The sequence below is a fragment of the Mytilus edulis genome, chromosome 1 (genome assembly GCF_963676685.1).
Source record: "Mytilus edulis chromosome 1, xbMytEdul2.2, whole genome shotgun sequence".
NCBI lineage: Eukaryota > Metazoa > Mollusca > Bivalvia > Mytilida > Mytilidae > Mytilus > Mytilus edulis.
This window is the reverse complement of record NC_092344.1, coordinates 9,233,818-9,256,520: the sequence shown is the minus strand read 5'-3', so window position 1 is coordinate 9,256,520 and position 22,703 is coordinate 9,233,818. Positions and strand designations below refer to the sequence as shown.

The following is a 22,703-nucleotide window of genomic DNA, read 5'->3' as shown; positions in this document are numbered from 1 at the left end:
ATATTACATGTATCAGTTCAGACCTGACGTGGCTGTGTATCTACACATCCCGCACATGTAATCTAACATTCCTGCAAGAGGCATCGGATGTTACATCAGTTCCGACCTGACGTGGCTGTGTATCTATACATCCCACGCACAGCTAATCTAACATTCTTACAAGACGCATCGAATATTACATGTATCAGTTCCGACCTGACGTGGCGGTGTATCTATACATCCCGCTCAGTTAATCTAACATTCCTGCAAGAGACATCGGCTGTTATATCAATTCCGACCTGACGTGGTAATGTATCTATACATCCCACTCATCTAATCTAACATTCCTGAAAGAGGCATCGGATGTTTCATCAGTTCCGACCTGACGTGGATGAGTATCTATACATCCCACACAGCTAATCTAACATTCTTACAAGACGCATCGAATATTACATGTATCGGTTCCGACCTGACGTGGCGGTGTATCTATACATCCCGCTCAGTTAATCTAACATTCCTGCAAGAGACATCGGCTGTTATATCAGTTCCGACCTGACGTGGTAATGTATCTATACATCCCACTCATCTAATCTAACATTCCTGAAATAGGCATCGGATGTTACATCAGTTCCGACCTGACGTGGCTGCGTATCTATACATCCCGCTCAGCTAATCTAACATTCCTGCAAGAGGCATCGGATGTAACATTAGATCCGACCTGACGTTGGTGTGTATCTATACATCCCGCGCAGATAATCGGACATTACTGCAAGAGGGATTGGATTTTACATCAGTTCCGACCTGACGTGGCTTTGAATATATACATCCCGCACAGCTAATCGGACACGGGTGTAACTGCAGGACGGAAGAAGTCTGTGTCATCATATTAATATACTCAAGTCAACTCTTTGAAAAATTTTTAGTTTCAATAAAAGGATAAGATTATTTTTTTCCCTTTTTAAGCATACTCGTGTAAATTGTACTGTACATAAAAAGTGAACCAAGTCAGGAATATGACAGTTGTTATCCATCTGTTTGATGTGTTTGGGCTTTTGATTTTGTCATTTGATTAGTGACTTTCCGTTTATTTTATTTTCAGTTCTCGGAGTTCGATATTTTAGTTATTTCACTTTTTTGTGTATTATAAAATCTGAAAGAACAATGACTATTACTAGTGTAAGTATAATAATTGTTCACTAACAAGTACTCACACTTTTATTGTACTTTTCTTGTAGATGATAATCAGTACTGATACATGATACAATTGCAATGCTATACTTTGGGTAAATTATTTGGTGCTGAATTTTATACTTATATTTGTATTATAAATAACTATTTTTTTCTGTTTAGTATGGATTTCTTCAGTACTGTAATCTAACGTATTTTCAGCACTGTAACAGTGCTTATGTTAGCTGCACTGTAATTAAAAAAAAATCAGAACCGTTAGAGTACTATTTTGATTCAGTTTTTTTTCATAGACTGGTATATTCCCTACCTAATCAGTACTCACCTTGTCAGTATCAATATTCGTAAATGACGCAGTTCGTCTTTTTTATGGATGTTAGTTGGCATTCAACCACTGTTTCCATAATAATGAACATTTTATTTTTAATGTACATTTTGGTTAATTTTATTACTGTTTCTTTAGATAGGATGAGGCTTGTATTTTTATGTTAATGCATTAAATATTTATAATTCCTTTTAAATATTACAAGATAAGCGATCCTGATTGACTATTAGACAGCTATATTCTTTATGAAATCTGCGTTTTTATTTGTCACACCTAAAAGTTCAAAATGATTCTCTAACTTTTAATTTTAATTAATTTACTTAATATATATTTGATGAATATATTATATTAATTTAAAAGTATGTGTTGTCTATACTTATAGGCAGGGTAATTGATCTGGTACATTGATTTTGTGTTTTTTTTTGCAATGCATACGCCATAACATTCATTGATTGAGATAACCTACTAGTTCCAAATGATTATCTAACTTTTAATATTACTTGATCTCTACAATCTATTTTTTTTATGAGTACAGTGTATATATTAATTTTAAAGTCTGTGTTGTTTATACTTGTATGCAGGATCTTTGATCTAGTACAATACCAGGTGACATTGATGTGGTATAGTTGCCAATGAGACAATTCTACACAAGAGATCACATGACAATGAAATTAACAGCTATAGGTCACCATACGGCCTTCAACAATGAGCAAAGCCCATACTGCATAGTCAGCCATAAAAGGCCTTGAAATGACAATCTATAACAATTCAAACGAGAAAACTAACGGCCTAATTTGTGAACTAAAAATAAACGAAAAACAAATATGTAACACATAAACAAACGACAACCTTTCATTTTGGTCTCTTGTGGAGAGTTGTCTCATTGGCAATCATACCACATCTTCTTTCTTTATATTAACTCATCAGATGGATAACAATACAAATACAAGTGGCCGTGGCCGGGTATGTATGCATCCCAACAACAAAAAGACACTAAGAACAGATCTGAGAGTACTCGCAGTTACTGACAGCTAGTTCAAAGCCACTAACAACTAATAAAAAAAAAATATGCATCTAAGACTAAATTAGCAATCAGAACACATCCAACATCCAATGGATTTAGTGAAAAGACGTCATAAACAGTCAGTGTATAAATATGTATACAAAATTTGTCAAGTTAGACATATAGTGGCAGCTCAGGGTGAAACAAACATTTTTTTTTTCTCAGGACCCAAATTATTTTTTCTCCAAAAACTGGAAGCAAACTTTTTTTTCCAAAAAAATCCATAGCCCCTGGTTACTGCCTAAATCTCTCAGAATCTGAAAATTTACAAACTGAGACAAAGGAAAAATATGCCATCCACATCATATTAGCAAAGAAAAGACCCCAACAACGAGGTTCCAAACTAGGGAAAGTCTCGCTGGTGAACATGAGGCGGGGTTAATATTTGAGATCTTAACATCCCCCTTTTAATATAGACGACAGCATCAAGTAGAAACCAGTTAACAATCCGTTTCAATAAAAGTTGCATTATTTTTTTTATTTTGAACATTATGTATAAAGAACCAGTATAAAAGATATCCCATTATGGTTTTTTTTCGCCGTTTTTTAAATGATTTTTGTTTTGGGGCTAACGTGTTATTCTACATGGGGTTATTGCATTTAAAGTTTTCATAAAAAAAAATTAAAAAAAAAAAATTTTGTTTATATTTATATAGTTATTTATCTATTTAGCTTTTCTCTTTATTATCTTAATCTGAAACTGAAACAAGAAGTCAAATTGAAGTAAATTATTTATCAATACTCAAGCTTAAAATGAAGGTGAGAAAATTCTTACAACTTACCTCTAGCAACTTTCTTCAGCCAATAACTATTTTGGTTTGGAATCCAACTTTAATATTTAATTAGCAATATAGAATTAAGACATGACGATTCTGTCAATATTTGTTGGTCGTCTTCAACACAAATCACTTAATTCTTCAATATTCTCAACTTCTATCTTTCAAAAAGGACAAGAAATTTCTGGGACTATCAACGTAACACAGATGACATTTAATTATAGCATCGATTTCCTGGTAAAAAGTGGTATAATATGGAAATTTGTTCCAAGTTAAACGGATTATTAACTGGTTTCCACTTAATGCTGTGGTTACTGTCTTGTAATCTTCTTATATTAAATTTGTTCGTTTAAACAGATGATTTTCAATTTGCTTTAGCCAAGATCTACAAGGATTGGTTTACAACTTCGCAACCTTATTGCGTTTTGAAATTTATTAGGAAGATTAAAGAGAGGTACGAACAAACAAAGGATAATGTATCAGCTGTCTGTGTAAAGACTTCAGAAAAGTGCTTATAATTAAATAAGAGGAACCATTTACGTTCAATTGGATACATTTTTGGTGATTTGAAGTTCTAAAATAGCATTTTTAAATCTAATTTCTAAATAATATCTTCTTAACCAGTTCAAATTACGAAAATGAAAGTAAAATTTGATTTTAAGAAGATAAAGCTCTGCAACTAAAAGTACACTTACATGAGAAGACATCGTATCCTAGATATATAAATCAAATAAGGACGATCTTATCTACACTTTTTATAGTTTTTAAGAAATAATTGAATCTTTATCTTTTCGGCTATGAAAAAAAGGTTCTTCCAGGCTAACGAAATACAACAGACTGAAATGGCTTTATGAAATTATTTTAAGGTGTACATGTCAGTCTGTAAGGTTACATCTGACCGTGTACATGTCAGTCTGTAAGGTTACATCTGACCGTGTACATGTCAGTCTGTAAGGTTACATCTGACCGTGTACATGTCAGTCTGTAAGGTTACATCTGACCGTGTACATGTCAGTCTGTAAGGTTACATCTGGCCGTGTACATGTCAGTCTGTAAGGTTACATCTGACCGTGTACATGTCAGTCTGTAAGGTTACATCTGGCCGTGTACATGTCAGTCTGTAAGGTTACATCTGACCGTGTACATGTCAGTCTGTAAGGTTACATCTGACCGTGTACATGTCAGTCTGTAAGGTTACATCTGACCGTGATCCCATTCTACGGTTCATTTGTCAAATTTAAGATTTCGTGGTTTGTCTGTTTCTTGTATTCTATTAGCAATAGATAAACTATATTTGGTGTATGTAATAACTGTAGGGTGTGTATGTCTGTCTGTGTTGATTAATCTGACCTTGACATCATTTTAATACATCATTGATATTGTTAAGTTTATGTGGTACTTGTTGGACTATCAACAAAAAATCAATCCTGGATAGTAAAGCAGGTGAAACATTTTCAGCATGAACACTCCGGTTGATATCAATAGCCTCAGGATATAAACCTTAACGGATAAGGGGGAAATGCTAGGTTTATGTCTTACAATATTTGAGAAATGGTAACTTTGATAGTGATCACTGATCCGTAAAATGAGGTCGAGGTCAGAATAAATAGCCTGACGGACATTTAAACCTTGTAAGGAACCCACATACCAAATATTAATAATCAACTACTCACATTGAGTGAGAAATACACTTGATCACTTTTTCAAGCAGTCGCTGAAACATAATTTGAGGTTCATGACAATTACGGATATATGACAGACTGCTATAAGCCGGGCATCTGTATATGCTTGGTATGGAACTTCATGATAATCTAGCTATCCTCATTTTAGCGAAAACTTGCCTGGTTGAATAACATTTACCTTATTAAAAAGATAAACAGTTCCATGTAATTCACAGCGAACAAATAATGGTCCAGATTCGTTCCATTCCCATTACAATGAGAAATTGTATAGTTGTCAACAGCTATTACGTTTTCTTGATACTATCATGTCAAATTGCAAACAATTACATATATAACAAGAATGTGTCCTAAATACACGGATGACCCACTCGCACTATCATTTTCCATGTTCAATGGACTGTGAAATTGGGTACAAAATCTAATTTGGCATAAAAGTTAGAAAGAACATATCAAAGGGAACATGTGTACTAAGTTTCAAGTTGCTTGGACTTCAACTTGTCTTCGTCGAAAACTACCTTGACCAAAAACTTTAACCTTCAACTCCCAATTTCATTTTTTATGTTCGATGGACCGTGAAATTGGGGTCAAAAGTCTACTTTGGCTTTAAAATTAGAAAGATCATATCATAAGCAACAAGTGTAGTAAGTTTCAAGTTGATTGGACTTCAGCTTCATCAAAAACTACCTTGACCAAAAACTTTAACCTGAAGCGGGACAGACGGACGAACGGTACAACGGACGGACGGACGCACAGATCAGAAAACATAATGCCCCTCTACTATCGTAGGTGGGGCATAAAAATAAAAAGTATAATAGACAAATGTGCACCACCATCTAGACAAGATAAAGAGAAAGAACAGTCCCTACATGTACTGTAATTTTATGAAAAGTATTGTACAGGGGTATATCACGTATGTTATCTACGATAAACAGTCCAGGGCATAGGCGGATCCAGGGGGGGGGGAGGCCCTTTCGTGGGAAAAATTTGGTTGATTATATAGGGAATCATTGAAGCATGACTGGAGCCCCCCTGGGTTATACAAATTGCGCTAAAATAGGCATTGATAATTACAATTTTCGATGAAATGGGTTTAAAATCTTGCGCTAAAATGGGTTATACTTTTGCGCTAAAATGTATTTTTTTTCCCCGCTAAAATGTCTTCAATGCCCTCAAATGTCCCCCGCCAAATTATTTGTGGCTAAACAGAGGGGGTGAAATTTTCATCCCCAATGCACCTACACCATTGTCGCAGTAAAGTACAATCAATCTTTCCCTTAAAAATTTATACTACAAAAATAACAGGTCTAATTTGTTCAAAACGCAAAAACATAGAATCAAGGAATTCAATTCCATATATGACTTATATAAGACACCGTTTCAGGCCATTTTGTTTTCCACACAATTAATACCAGAAGTCTATTTCTAGTAATGGCTTGCAGTGGCAGATCAAGAACTTATTGTAAAGTGGGGGCTCGCTCCACTGATTCCCTATATAATCAACCAAATATTCCCAAGTAAGGGGGAGGCTGTGGCCCCCGATGGCTAAATTAATACCTCAATAATAATTCAATCATAGAGTACCTGTCGCTTGTAGTATCTTAGATTGTGACATAGCATGAGTCAAAGACAAACGAACCCTGCATGATTAGACAATGATTCTATTTACCAAAATATAGTTGTATTAATTACTCAAAAGAACAAAGAATAAGCGAGACAATATGAGCGCATACGTCTAGCTGCAATCTTTTACAGATCTGCATAAATGTTTCTTTGGTGTGTTATTTATGGAGTATTTTTTTAGTGTGTTGATGAAATGTCAATAATTGTTGCTGCAACCTTGACCTTTGACCTGAAATCAATAGCCGTCTTTCCAATTGACATTATCAAATACAATCTGGTAATGAATGCAAACAGGGTTCAAGATAAAATGGAAAACCAAAAAATTGCCTAATTCAGTTTTATATTTTGCTGTGACTGTAATCTGGACAGTTACTTACAAGTCTTAAAGTGCATTATTCACTCTATATTGGTGATGAACTGATTTATCACTCGAAATGTATTGTCTAGAAATAAAACTTTTTTTTCAAGTGGTCACTGAACCATGAAAATGAGGTCAAGGACATTTAACATGTGACTGATGGAAACTTCGTAACATGAGGCATCTATATACAAAGTATGAAGCATCCAGGTCTTTCACCTTCTAAAATATAAACCTTTTAAGAAGTTAGCTAACGCCGCCACCTGATCACTATCCCTGTCGAGCTTTCTGCAACAAAAGTTGCAGGCTTAACAAAAACTTAACACTAAGAAATGAACCGTGAAAATGAGGTCAAGGTTAAATAAAACTTGCAAGACTAACATGTACATCATAAAATATTTCCATTCACCAAACATAGTTGACCTACCAGTATTGCATATAGTATTAGAAAAAAAGACCAAAACACAAAATTAACTTTGACTACTGAACCAAGAAAATGAGGTCAAGGTCAGATGACACCTACCAGTTGGACATGTTCACCTTACAATCATTCCATTTACCAAATATAGTAAACCTATTGCTTATAGTTTCTGATATATGGACTTGACCACAAAAAAATCAACCTTGTTCAGATCCATGGTTGCAATTGTCTACTAATTGAAGAGAAAACACTTTCATTGATGCAGATGGTTTTAAATGTGTCTGCAACATAAATTGAAAATGGTAAAATAATGAAATGCAAAAAACATTAGGCAACTCATAACCTTGGATCACTTCCCTTCTTCATTGATTCATCAAAGTTTGATGCTTTATTGTATGAAGTTTTATTTAAATATTTTACATCAGGATCCCTGAAAAAAACATTTTATGTCTTGTATTTTGTGATATTTGATTGAAGTGCGACAAAATTGGACAAGGTCTCCACCAATCTGTCAAATTTTTCATTTTCATGAACACTTCAGCTTTTAAAACAAACTATCATATGGTCTGACAACAGATTTTTTATTCATGTCATCTAATTTGAATCAAAATCACCCAATTTTTTTTTTGGAGCAAATAAAATTCACAAAGCAAGATGGGTAATGTGTAGTCTACATTTCAAGGATTTGGAAAGGAGTACAGACTGATAATAATTTATTTTCTAAACAGTTTCAGATAAAAGACTTTTATACCCATTTTCTACACACACAAAAAATCATATATTTATTCAAGAATTCAAGTAATGGTGCAGTTTATTTCTTTTCTTATCAAATTGTTTTCAAATTAATTTATACTGTTTTGTACTTTGAAATTCACTATCAGCTTTTCCTTAGGAATCATAATGCAAAATATGATATTTGGTATATTTTACAATCATATATTTTTTCATGTGTCTGAAGTTCAGCTATGAACACCATCATAAATTGTTCTCTTCACATGTGCTGAACTCAAAGTTTATATAATAGTTAAGTAAAAAGTTTAAGAATCTGTTCAGCTGTCTGTTGCCTTATAATGGTCTTCATCAATGGTTGAGTAAATATGTCCTTCACTACTCAAAAACTCAATGGCATCTCTGTAAAATAAATAAACAAAAAAAATTATTGGATAATTTTTCAGTTTTGATCCATCAATTCAAGGATAACAAGGGTAGCAAAACCGTGAAGTCATTATTAGGTCAGGCATACCCTCCCCTTTTGAAGTAGCATAGTCCAACAGACAGATAGATCGGTTTTCTGTCGAACTAGTCTATTCTTAAAGTAGGTTAGTTTACCTATCATAACAATGACCATGATGACTTCACGGTTCAGCTGACCAGCAAGCTAACCAAAGATTTTACCTTTCACTAAAAACTTTTGAACTGAATTTTAATGTGTGTATTGTTATGCGGTTACTTTTGTACATTGGCTAGCGGTATAGGGGTAGGGCTAAAATCTCATAAACATGTTAAACTCTGCCGTATTTTTGCACCTGTCCCAAGTCAGGAGCCTCTGGCCTTTGTTAGTCTTGTATCATTTTTAATATTAGTTTCTTGTGTACAATTTGGAGTTTAGTATGGCAATCATTATCACTGAACTAGTATATATATTTGTTTAGGGGCCAGCTGAAGGACGCCTCCAGGTGCGGAAATTTCTCGCTGCATTGAAGACCTGTTGGTGACCTTCTGCTGTTGTCTGTTCTATGGTTGGGTGGTTGTCTCTTTGACACATTCCCAATTTCAATTCTCAATTTTACTCAATAATTATTCTCAATTTTACCCAATGAAATTTGCGGTAATTGATCAATTACTTATATTTATCTACTAATATATTTCATCAACTAACTGAAACCAAAAATTAAGAAGAAAATAGATGTCAGACAATTATATATAACACAGGGCACCATAACCCTTAAACAGCAGAAATGTTTTTTCTAAACCTTTTGATTTCATTTGATTTTGTCTCATTGCTACCTCTTTTCAAATTCATAAGAAATCAAATAATATAAATGGTTCATATTCAATATGTCTACTGTATATTGCAACACATTTTTGTTAATGCTATGTTTATATGTCCAGCTTCTACCTGCTTTCATGTTTTAGTGTGTGTTCAGCCAGTAATTTGCTACATATTACTGTCTTCTAATTATAAATACTGAATTATTGTTTTATCATTAATAATACTAAACTTTGATGATGATGAATTTCTGTTTAATGTACAATACAAAACATTTTAACTGGATATGATTTATTATAAAGATGAACCTTGCCTTGAATTCCACCTACACACAGAATGAGATTTTGATTGTTCCAGTACACAACAGACCTAACACAGACACGCTATTCTGATTCCCTGTTCCAGTACACAACAGACCTAACACAGACACGCTATTCTGATTCCCTGTTCCAGTACACAACAGACCTAACACAGACACTATTCTGATTCCCTGTTCCAGTACACAACAGACCTAACACAGACACGCTATTCTGATTCCCTGTTCCAGTACACAACAGACCTAACACAGACACGCTATTCTGATTCCCTGTTCCAGTACACAACAGACCTAACACAGACACGCTATTCTGATTCCCTGTTCCAGTACACAACAGACCTAACACAGACACGCTATTCTGATTCCCTGTTCCAGTACACAACAGACCTAACACAGACACGCTATTCTGATTCCCTGTTCCAGTACACAACAGACCTAACACAGACACGCTATTCTGATTCCCTGTTCCAGTACATAACAGACCTAACACAGACACGCTATTCTGATTCCCTGTTCCTGTACACAACAGACCTAACATAGACACACTACACACTATTCTGATTCCCTGTTCCAGAACACAACAGACCTAACACAGACACGCTATTCTGATTCCCTGTTCCAGTACACAACAGACCTAACACAGACACGCTATTCTGATTCCCTGTTCCAGTACATAACAGACCTAACACAGACACGCTATTCTGATTCCCTGTTCCAGTACACAACAGACCTAACACAGACACCCTATTCTGATTCCCTGTTCCAGTACACAACAGACCTAACACAGACACGCTATTCTGATTCCCTGTTCCAGTACACAACAGACCTAACACAGACACGCTATTCTGATTCCCTGTTCCAGTACACAACAGACCTAACACAGACACGCTATTCTGATTCCCTGTTCCAGTACACAACAGACCTAACACAGACACGCTATTCTGATTCCCTGTTCCAGTACACAACAGACCTAACACAGACACGCTATTCTGATTCCTTGTTCCAGTACACAACAGACCTAACACAGACACGCTATTCTGATTCCCTGTTCCAGTACACAACAGACCTAACACAGACACGCTATTCTGATTCCCTGTTCCAGTACACAACAGACCTAACACAGACACGCTATTCTGATTCCCTGTTCCAGTACACAACAGACCTAACACAGACACGCTATTCTGATTCCCTGTTCCAGTACACAACAGACCTAACACAGACACGCTATTCTGATTCCCTGTTCCAGTACACAACAGACCTAACACAGACACGCTATTCTGATTCCCTGTTCCAGTACACAACAGACCTAACACAGACACGCTATTCTGATTCCCTGTTCCAGTACACAACAGACCTAACACAGACACGCTATTCTGATTCCCTGTTCCAGTACACAACAGACCTAACACAGACACGCTATTCTGATTCCCTGTTCCAGTACACAACAGACCTAACACAGACACGCTATTCTGATTCCCTGTTCCAGTACACAACAGACCTAACACAGACACGCTATTCTGATTCCCTGTTCCAGTACACAACAGACCTAACACAGACACGCTATTCTGATTCCCTGTTCCAGTACACAACAGACCTAACACAGACACGCTATTCTGATTCCCTGTTCCAGTACACAACAGACCTAACACAGACACACTATTCTGATTCCCTGTTCCAGTACACAACAGACCTAACACAGACACACTATTCTGATTCCCTAACACAAACAGATTTTTGATTACTCCAAAGTACAGCATGCTTAGTGAAGAAGTAAACAGTTGGTTTGACCAGACTTTGATCACACCCAAAACCTCACATATTCCAGGGAGCACACTACTACAACAGAGGCAGTTCCTGAACCAAAGTATTATCAGTATGCAGTAAGAAGACTTCCAAAAATCATGAGGTTTTTTGTGTATATTAAACATTGATTAGAAATAAACTAAATATATTTGTACAAACCTTATAGCTTTTTCAGGTACTCCTCTTAACTGTTGACATACATCATTTATATTAGCTCCTTGTTCTGTACTGTTACTCCTTATTAACATATGTACCTTTATAAACAATTATAAGTTTTAGTCACACATTAATATTAGCTCCTTGTTCTGTACTGTTACTCCTTATTAACATATGCACCTTTATAAACAATAAAAGTTTTAGTCACTTAATCTTAACCTGTTGACAAGTTACAGCGTAAAATTTCAGTTACAGACATTTTACTGAGTAACTTGCTAACTTAGGCAGCAAAAAGATATATATTGGTTTCCTGCCCCCTGGTAAAAAAAGTAAAACTCTTTTTTTTTTCAAAAATACTTTACAAACACCAATACATATAAGGTTATTGACTTTTACAGTGATAACCTAAATTGTCCATAAAATGTGTTTTGGTAGGTGGGAAAGTTGAAGATGGACATGATAGGTAGGAAAACTCAATTTTTTTTACCACCAATTTTAACTTCTCATATGCATCATATAATTTATTAAAACCTAACTTGCTACAAACCTGGTTTTGTACAGAACTTAAACCACTGACCACACCCCCACCACCATTGCTTTCTCCAAAATTCTGTTCACTATTTGTCTGCATGCTGTTTCCATAAGTCGTTCCTCCTCCACTTCCACCCTGTAAATAAATAAACAATATGAATGTACAATCATACTTCCTACTACATGTACTACTAAGTCAATATTTATAACCATGTGAACAAGTGGGAAAATGACTTATCTGTAGCAACATATATCAAATTTCAGTTTTAATAGAAATGCCTTTTTTTTTTTTAGAAATGAGTGAACTTGCAGTCAGGGAGAACCAACAAAACAGTAATTTCTAGAAATCTGACTAACACTTAAATTTAAATTAACTAGAGGCTCTAAAGAGCCTGTGCTGCTCACCTTGGTCTATGTGAATATTTAACAAAGGAGGCAGATGGATTCATGACAAAATTGTGTTTTGATGATGCTGATGTGTTTGTACATCTTACTTTACTGAACATTCTATCTGCTTACAATTATCTCTATCTATAATAAACTTGGCCCAGTAGTTACAGTTTCAGTGGAAAAAGTTAGTAAAAATTTACAAATTATATGAAAATTATTAAAAATTGATTATAAAGGGAAAAAAATCACTTCTTAGGGGGTCAATTGACCATTTTGGTCATGTTGACTTATTTTTAGGTCTTACTTTGTTGTACATTATTGCTGTTTACAGTTTATCTCTATCTATAATAATATTCAAGATAATAACCAAAAGGAGCAAAATTTCCTTAAAATTACCAATTCAGGGGAAGCAACCTAACAACAGGTCGTCAGATTCATCTGAAAATTTCAGGGATGATAGATCTTGACCTAATGAATAATTTTACCTCTGTCAGATTTGCTATAAATGCTTTGGTTTTTGAGATATAACCCAAAAACTGCATTTTTCCCCTATGTTCTATTTTCAGCCATGGCGGCCATCTTGGTTGGTTGGCCGGGTCACCGGACACATTTTTAAAACTAGATACCAAAATGATGGTTAGTGCCAAGTTTGGTTTAATTTGGCCCAGTAGTTTCAGAGGAGAAGATTTTTGTAAAAGTTAACAACGACGGATGCAAAGTGATGATCAATAAATGCAGCTTAATATTTTGTATCTTGTTAAAATCTTATTTGTATTGGAGCATTTTATGTATATTTGTAAACAAACTTATTCTTTATGCAGATTCATTATTCCTGTTTTACCCTTTCTGTCCACTATGCTGCTATTTAATTTCACATTTTTTTAATTAACTTGATGCAGTTTTTAAATAAGCATAGATTCAAGATTTACATATTCACGACTATTTATATTTTTCTACTCTCTAAAGCCCTAAAAATAAATTACTCAGTAAAAATAAGTTGGTTTACAGTAATCTTTAAAGTGTACTTGTTATTCTTTTATGCATTTTTTTTACCATAGTTATATAGATATTTTTAGTTTTTTTAGGTAGTATTTGTTAATAATCAGTCTTCCAGTAGTTTTTTTTTCAGCTGTTGTTCAATGAACCATACCATTTCAATTTTAGAATGTTTCCTTGTATCCATTAACTGACATGAAGTGACAACTATAAAATAACAAAATAAAGCAATTGTTTCCCCTACAGTTTCTACAAATTCTATTACCGATAATTTATTCAACATAAGATGACTGTGTACAACTTCTAATGTGTGGTATGTTAGTTCATTCATATCCATAATAGGTGACATTCTGAAAGCAGCTATTGTTCTTTGTCCTCCCATTGACCGTACATGTCCACATACTCGTACATATGTGTTCTCTCTCATAGGTTGTGCCCTCTCTCCGTCTGGAAGGGATTCCTATCACAATAAAAAATCAAATGATAATTGGTAATAATTCTAATAAGAGAACTATTTTCTGCTCTTTTGTCCGTTTCTTGTCTCTTTGACATATTCCCCACATATATTCTCAATTTTATTAAAATCATTTTTCCACAGAAGAACTTAAGTATAGTATAGGCTTCTAAAAATAATACTTATTCTTTTTCTAGCTAAAAATGTAGCAACACTAACAGGAATGTACAAGTTTAAATTGTGAGCTACATGAAAACCTGAATATAAGTTGCATCCCAATCAATCAGTTACTGTACCTCTATATATTGTAAGTTATATATACTTGATAACAGATACTTACATCATTATCAACAAACTGTTTGACACTGATCGGGGGACCAGTCATATCATCAATCTCATAATCTATTCTTGTAGGAGATTCTTTAACTGATGTCACTAATCCAACCATAGTAATCTAAAAATAGAAAGAACAACTTAGTTACTGATGTTGACCACTAATCTAACAATATAGTAATCTAAAAACACAAATATCAATTTAAGTCACTTTTGTATTTATTTTGCGAACATATTTTTACAAGGGCTCAACCTTAAAATCTCCATCAGCAATTTCCTTTCTTTTATTTTCATTCTTTTTTTACAATGGTATCATAAGAAAAGTGATCATAGTTTAAAAGTTTGTTGCGATTGATTTTTAATTTGTACTATGTGTAATATTGCTTTTACTTTTTAGCCAAGTGTTCATTACACTTTACTACAGAAAAGTATTTACCATGGTCTTGACATACTTATCAACAGTTTTCTGGTGTTTTATTAACACTCAAAAAACAAGCATGAGGCTACTAACCTCAGTATCAAACCTAACACATTATACATATGGGTCAATATCTTTAATTGTTTTTACATAGGCGGTAATGGTAACGTTTTTTCCTGTGGCTCAGTCCATATCGTAAACTTGAATATGTACAAAAATGTATGATAGCTAGTTTCAAAGCTGTGAAATTTTCACATATGTGGTTAAATTTTCCGGGTACAAAGTGAGATTACTTTTCCGTAAATTAGCAAACCCCGAACATCCTTTTGTGATGCGGCTCCTTCTGGTAAAATATCCCCTTTTTAACACAATAAGTTATTTGAAAATTTAATACTTTGAACACATTCAATAGCTCCATAGTTTTAACACATTTATTCTATGTTCCTCTACTTTCCTAATTACCACAAATAATTAAGTTCAGTCATTTGTTAAAAATAGAAACATGTCCAATATCACTACACAGAGATTTTTTCTTTACAGTGATCAGGAAAGTCGTGCGCCCTGCGCCTATAGCGCATATTGACAAGAAATGGTGCATACAGTGACAAATGTAAGCGCTCACGTGGCGCACGATATTTTTCACTTCGTTTCGAAACGCTTAGAAATCGTCAAATGGATTTCCGATCGTGTTCCGTGATGCAATGTGTGTGTACACAACAGTTACTGTGTAATGTTCCTCCAATTATAGGAGCACCTATATATTTTTGGGACGTCTCGGGTGTTTCCCTACGATAATAGAACCATGCGGTTTAACGTCTCGGGTGTTTTCCTATTGTAATAATAGAACCATGTGATCTAACTGATAACCCGAAAAACGTATTTAACCATCATTCATGATATATTTTTTTCATAAAAAACTTTAAATTTGTGAAATTTGGCTAGTACAGACGAGATTTAACTCTAATAATAATCTCATTAAATTTAGCTTTCTATTATTTCGATTGAAGAACCCCAAAGACTTTTTAGGAATATAGTCTTAACTGTCCTTGTCATTTTTTGGTCTTTGGCTCGTTTTGACATTTTTGTAAACATGACTTCAGCGATTTGTTGTTTTGTTCTATTAATTAATGGTAATCTATAATGTTATTCTTGTCACACCTTGAAGTTATAATAATACAAGAAGTGCAGAGGAAATGCTTGAAATGTCCTCTGATACGGAACGTCTGGAATAAGTATGGTATCGACCAAGACCCAAATTTAATGTACAAACAAAAAAAAACATGAACATGAACACGGCAACAGTACCAGTTTAAACATTGTAAATAAATTTAACGGTTAACTTAAATATTGTTCGGGTTGGAAGAAGTTATTGTATATTCATTGAAATTGAAATTACAAAATCACAGAACAATACCCATGATTTTATTTAAAATCATAAAGGTAAGTACAAACATCTCTTTGCCAAAATATACTGATACATTTTGTTTTTACAGAAGTCAATTCAAATGACCCACTCATTTGACAACATGGCCCATTATTTTTTAAAATGGCCCATTAAATTTATTTTTGAGGGGCCCTGGGCCCATAGGAAAAAAAACCTTCCAGATCACTGCTTTACACGTGACTTTGTTCCTCATTTCGAGGCACATTAGGGATGTTGTCCCATATACATGGATTATCATTGTCAGAACAATATATAAATCTCCATTTTAAGGACCTAAAAAGTTACAGTACATTAAAGATTAGTTTAGCCTACCTGTGAAATCTCTATTTCTCCTGAGAAGAATTTGTCTTCAGCTTGACTGGCATTGAATACTTCAGCAACAGTCACTGGTAACAGATTCTGTGCTCTGTATCCAGACTATAAAATTATAAGTGATTCTTTTAACTTGACACTTCTTTACACATGTTCATTATAGAAATAATTGCATAAGGCATAGGCTTTTTAATTTGTTCAGATTATAATTCTAAAGTGGTTATAAAAATCAAATCTTATCGAACAGAAATGTGCAGATGTTTTACTACATGCATGTATTTCAGCTTTATAATATATTTGCATTCATAACTGTCTATCTTGTTTAGAGGAGACTGCATCTATGACTGTGACTTACACTGCAAGTTTGAAACTAATGATTCGAAAAGTTTTAAACTAAAATCTTACAGAATGATTATATGAAAGTTTTGTATAGATTTTTTCTTCCTAAATTAATTTTTGAAGTAAATATGTAAAACTGGTAATATGCACTTTGTCTCAAGACCTCATAATTCCTTGTTGTGACTTTTCTGATACAGTTGAGTAGAGAATAACTTAAAATGTTAATTCATTTCTACCTTCTTATCTTGACCTGCTTTCGGCGTGCCAAATCCTGGGGACATGTATCCCCCTCCCCCTCCTTGTGACTGTTCACCATACCCCTGGAAACCTACAAAAAGTACCAAACATGTATAGTCAATCAGGACATATATCCTTCCCTCCTTGTGACTTTTAACCATACCCCTGGAAACATACAAAATATAACCAACCATGTTAGTCAATCAGGCATTTCGCTCAAAAACTGGTTTAAGTGAACATCAATCGTGCATATAGTGGTGTCGTCACTACTGTTCAAATGTTAAGCAAGTGGTTGGAAAACTATAGCTATAGCTATATTGCCCACATTATTCAGCAAATTGAATTCTCATAAAATTTTGTCTTTCAGCACAGCTGTCATAATGGAATTGTGATCAAGTACCTACCGATCAAATATTATTTTTAGTATATCCTGCACAATGACGATCACTAAGACACTTGATGAACGTTTATAGTATCTGGTAAATGAAATCACAAAGGCACGCATAACTGACAAGTTTTTTCTGGTGACGGACAAACTCGAAAGTGGTCTATTGGCCAGTTATTACAATGAACTATTATTAAAATCTACAGGCCCAGAGCTCAACAAACCTAAGAGTTTCCAGATATAACACGACATGACCAAGTAATAAAACATGATTCATTTTTTGTTCTGTAGCCGTAGGTAATTGTTATTGTAACTATTAACATCGGTTGACTTTTAACAGTGCAAAATGACATCATTGTCAACCGAAGTCTTTAAAGCAAAGCTATATATCCATTGCCTTTGTAGTAATGACTAGGCATATACATTGATTTGTATAGTATAGTGCAACACAAATCATCAGATCATTGACAAAGGGAATGGGATATATTTGACAACGTACATTTGACGGCTGTAAAAAGAGAACCTGATAATTTAGAACACTGCTGATCTTGAACTACATAATATACACTTATGTATCGCTTTGATGTCAAGCTGATTTGATCATAATAGTGCCTTACCTCCTTGATTATTCCACATTTTTAAGAGAAGAAATAGAATAGCTGAGATGGCGGGAAATCAAAACACAAAGTGTAATCGGATTATGTTTCAGGGGAGGATGCGTTAAATTTCCGCGTATTATACTTTCACCAGTGAAATAATTAATATTTATACCGTGATTCCCTCTTTTCAGGACTCGAATCGAGCATGCCGATGAGAGCGGACGTGAAAATTTGTGCAGAGACAATCCATCAACATCATTGAAATTGTTTTGTCAAATTGATTTCATGGATAAATATTATTATCCTTACATCGTATATTTTATGATTTGGATTATATTTTTTTGTTGAGAAAGGTTTCTGCAGATATTTTCAGGTTTGTTTGAGACATGTAGTCAGATGGGATCCATTAGTAATTTCCATGTGGGAAACTTCAGACCAATCTATTTGATGTCTGAGGGTTTTAGCTGTTCCCCTAATGGATCGGTAGTTTCTTTCCGAGATCCTTTATCATAGGATTTTCGGCTTTCCTCTACCAGGAATACAGCTGGGCATTTAGCGGTATCGGTTTGGATTCCAAGTATGTCCTCTCCGGTTTCCCGTTCGTTGTCTAGGCATTTGTGCGGCATCCGGGGTGACCTTATCCCTTATTATTGTTACATTGGAGACTAATTGCCGGAATGCAAAGTTGGGTGAGGAACCGATTAATTACAAATGTAACAATAATTACTGAGGCTACGGTTACATTACGTTATTGTTACATGAAAAACAGCAATGTACGCTAGTTTGATTAAACTTAAATCTTCTGTAGTTGTATTGCTTCATTCTTTCATATGTACTAAACAATACTTGTAATTTAATACTGATAAATAATAAAATATTATTATTCAACAAATGTTTTACTAGGTATTAATGGTTTTGATGTTCTTAAAAATACTACTCAAGATTAGGAGTGCAGTGGCGGATCCAGAACTTTTCCTAAGGGGGGGCCCGCTGACTGACCTAAGAGGGGGCCCGCTCCAGTCATGCTTCAATGATTCCCTATATAATCAACCAACTTTTTCCCACGAAAGGGGGGACCCGGGCCCCCAGGCCCCCCCTGGATCCGCCTATGGAGTGTGACTGTCAAAGGCGTAAAATATTGTTCAATGGTTTCACTTTTTTAAAGTATTTAACTGCACACCTACTCTTATTACTGTCATTATACTTTGGACCAATTTTGTTTATGGTGAAAAAAATAAAACTTGGGATGCGTTTTAAACGAAACTGAAACAATATCAAGACATACATTTCATACAGCTTTATAACTTGACGCAAATTGATAATCAAAAGCAAAGTTTGCTAACTGTAACTTAAATACTAACTTAAATTCTGTATGTACACGTATCCGTGAAGGACGTTATATCGTTCATCAAAAATGCGTCGGACTTTAAAACAACTTACTGGATTTGTAGAAATTGTTATTGTAAATAAAAAATTACAGTAAATAAATTGTATGTTATAAATGTATGTAATAAATGTCCTCAACTTTTTTTTTAGTACATATTACTAGTCTCATCGTACATTGCTTTTTTTTCATGTAACAATAACGCAATGTAACCGTAGCCTCAATAATTATTGTTACATTCGTAATTAAACAGGTCCTTACCCAACCATGCATTCCGGCATTTAGTCTCCAATGTAACAATAATATTTTTATTATTGTTACATTTCCATGTAACCGTAGCCAGTGCCTTTTTTATATTATGCATTTTTTATATTTTTGAGGATGAGCGAGTCAGGTGAGTGGGTGTGTTCGTATGCTTTATTACATTGTACTTATTGTTTTGGGGAAGGTTAACTTTCTGGTTGTAAGACCCGTCACGGCCAGGCTGGGAGACTGGATAGGCAAATGCTCACATTAAATCTGTACCGATACAGTGTGTTAAATGTCTTCCTTTTTACACCATAACCCATGGTGGTGCTCCTACTAAAGGAGGGAGATACGGAACATACATACATAATAATATTGTAATATGAACATTAATCTGTTAATCCTGCTGTTCACCTGCTGAGCAGGTTGTACTGCAACTCCCTCCTATGTCAGGACAACCACCAATCTTAGAATCTTGGTAAAATCAATCACCCGCTTAAAATTCTCTGAATCAAACTATAAAAGTGACAATAATTAGCTCCTTTGGGGGATGTGATCCTCAGTATCGCCATTATCAGACTATAATATTCAGGATACACATTAAACCAGCACAGTCATATTTCATATTTTTTCAAAGTTGTTTTTTTTTGGTCGTGAATCATTTTGGTCGTGAATCAAACTAAAATCATGTCAGTTTGGTGAGTGTATTGCTATAAAAATAAAAAAAGGCACTGGCTACGGTTACATGGAAATTAAACAATAATAAAATATTATTGTTACATTGGAGACTAATTGGCATGCCGGTATGCAAAGTTGGGTAAGGAACCGATTAATTACGAATGTAACAATAATTATTGAGGCTACGGTTACATTGTCTTATTGTTACATGAAAAACAGCAATGTACGCTAGATTTATTAAACTTAAATCTGCTATATAGTTTTGTTGCTTAATTCATTCATGTCTACTAAATAATACTTGTTATGATAATAAATAATAAATATTATTATTCAACAAATGGTGTTAAAATAGTTTTAGGTATTAATGGATTTGATGTACTTCAAATTAGTAGTGCCAAAGGCGAAAAATATAGTTCAATGGTTTGTTGTTGAAAACTCGGGCTGAGAAAATCATTATACTTTGAACAAAAGATGAAGAGATTCCTATTACCAATTTTGTTTGGGTGAAAAATTTAAAACTTGCATGGAATGCGTTTGAAACAAAACTTAAACAATATCAAGACACAAATTTCATACAGCTACACAAACGCACTTACCAAAAATTGATACATCAAAAGCAAAGTTTGCTAACTGTGAACTAACACTGTGAACTTCTGTATAAATGTATAAAATTGAGAATGGAAATGGGGAATGTGTCAAAGCGACAACAACCCGAACATAGAGCAGACACCAGCCGAAGGTCACCAATGGGTCTTCAATGTAGTGAGAAACTCCCGCACCCGTCGGAGGCGTCCTTCAGCTGGCCCTTAAACAAATATGTATACTAGTTCAGTGATAATGGACGTCATACTAAACTCCGAATTATACACAAGAAACTAACATTAAAAAAATCATACAAGACTTAACAAAGACCATGCAAAGGCTCATGACTTGAGAAAGGCGCAAAATTGCGGCGGGGTTAAACATGTTTATGAGATCTCAACCCTCCCCTATACCTCTAGCAAATGTAGAAAAACAAACGCACAACACTACGCATAGTAAAACTCAGTTTAAGAGATGTCCGAGTCCGATTTCAGAATCCATGCCGGAGGACGTACTATAAAAAAATCAAAAAATTGTATGTTATACTTGTATGTATTGTAAATATAAGATAATGTCTTCAACTTTTATTATTTAGTACATATTACTAGTCCCATCGAACATTGCTGTTTTTCATTTAACAATAATGCAATGTAACCGTAGCCTCAATAATTATTGTTACATTCGTAATTAATCGGTTCCTTATCCAACCATACATTCCGGCATTTAGTCCCCAATGTAACAATAATATTTTTATTATTGTTACATTTCCATGTATCCGTAGCCAGTGCCTAAAAAAAATCCTATTGATTCAAAATATAGTGACATTTGGCATATTTTTACTAGGGGTCACACAATAAAAGTGTTAAATGTGTCTGACTGACTTGTATATGATAAATTCAGAGACATAAACCTTATTTCTCAAGTCTGAGACTACTATAACACATGAGACTTAGGTAATTTACAATCAATAGATTTTAATAACAACTGTATGAAACTTTTCTCCCTAGTTTTGACCACAGGAAACAATGAGTTGGAAAAGTTTCTAGTTGAGGTTACTTGACATGCATCTTTAACTTTCTTTAGTACAAATACAAATATTTATTAGCACAAACTCATCAACAATAAATGGTTAAGGCTCATGGTATATTAATTACATAATTGATCATACTTATATAATAAATAAGAATTTATAGTGCATTTAATAGCTTTACTTTTCAAGGAGTCAAGTGGGACAATCAGAACTTTTCATGTGGGACAATCAGAACTCTAAAATTTTAAAAAGTGGGACAATCGGGAATAAACCTCAGGATTAGCATTTTCAAAATCAGGAACAACAATATGTATAGGTATGACTTCATTCTGTACACGACGTTTCAAGTTAAATTACAATACAATATATTTGTATGTTTTTCTACAGGCACGTGTCAGATATTCCATTTTTGAAAAAAAACAAGAAGAAAAGCTGTTTTTTTATACTCAGGGTTTCTCGATACCTGATTCTTTGTAGCTGGTAATCATTACCTCAACCCAACTGTTAATTGGTGTTGTTGTTGTTTTTTTTTTTTGGGGGGGGGGGGGGGGGGGGGAGTCAAACTAATGAAAATGTTCTTAGGGGGGTTATTATGTGTTCTGAATATTTTAGGGGGGTCTCTACCAACCGACCCCCTCAGCTGATAAAAAATGACCATTCCCTTTTGCTCG

The 22,703-nt window shown here is 34.4% G+C and overlaps 1 protein-coding gene across 1 annotated transcript; it reads right to left on the bottom strand.

Annotated features, from left to right (window-relative positions):
- Nucleotides 1–8,109: 8,109 nt before the first annotated feature.
- On the bottom strand, nt 8,110–18,248 carry LOC139523209 (replication protein A 32 kDa subunit-A-like). The gene is made up of 8 exons (XM_071317037.1): nt 18,131–18,248; nt 17,128–17,219; nt 16,553–16,657; nt 14,386–14,499; nt 13,857–14,051; nt 12,222–12,341; nt 11,678–11,772; nt 8,110–8,540 (listed from the first exon to the last, which is right to left on the bottom strand). Exons 1-8 carry the CDS (start codon nt 18,147–18,149, stop codon nt 8,459–8,461), a joined length of 822 nt encoding a protein of 273 aa, XP_071173138.1. The 5' UTR covers nt 18,150–18,248; the 3' UTR covers nt 8,110–8,458.
- Nucleotides 18,249–22,703: the final 4,455 nt, after the last annotated feature.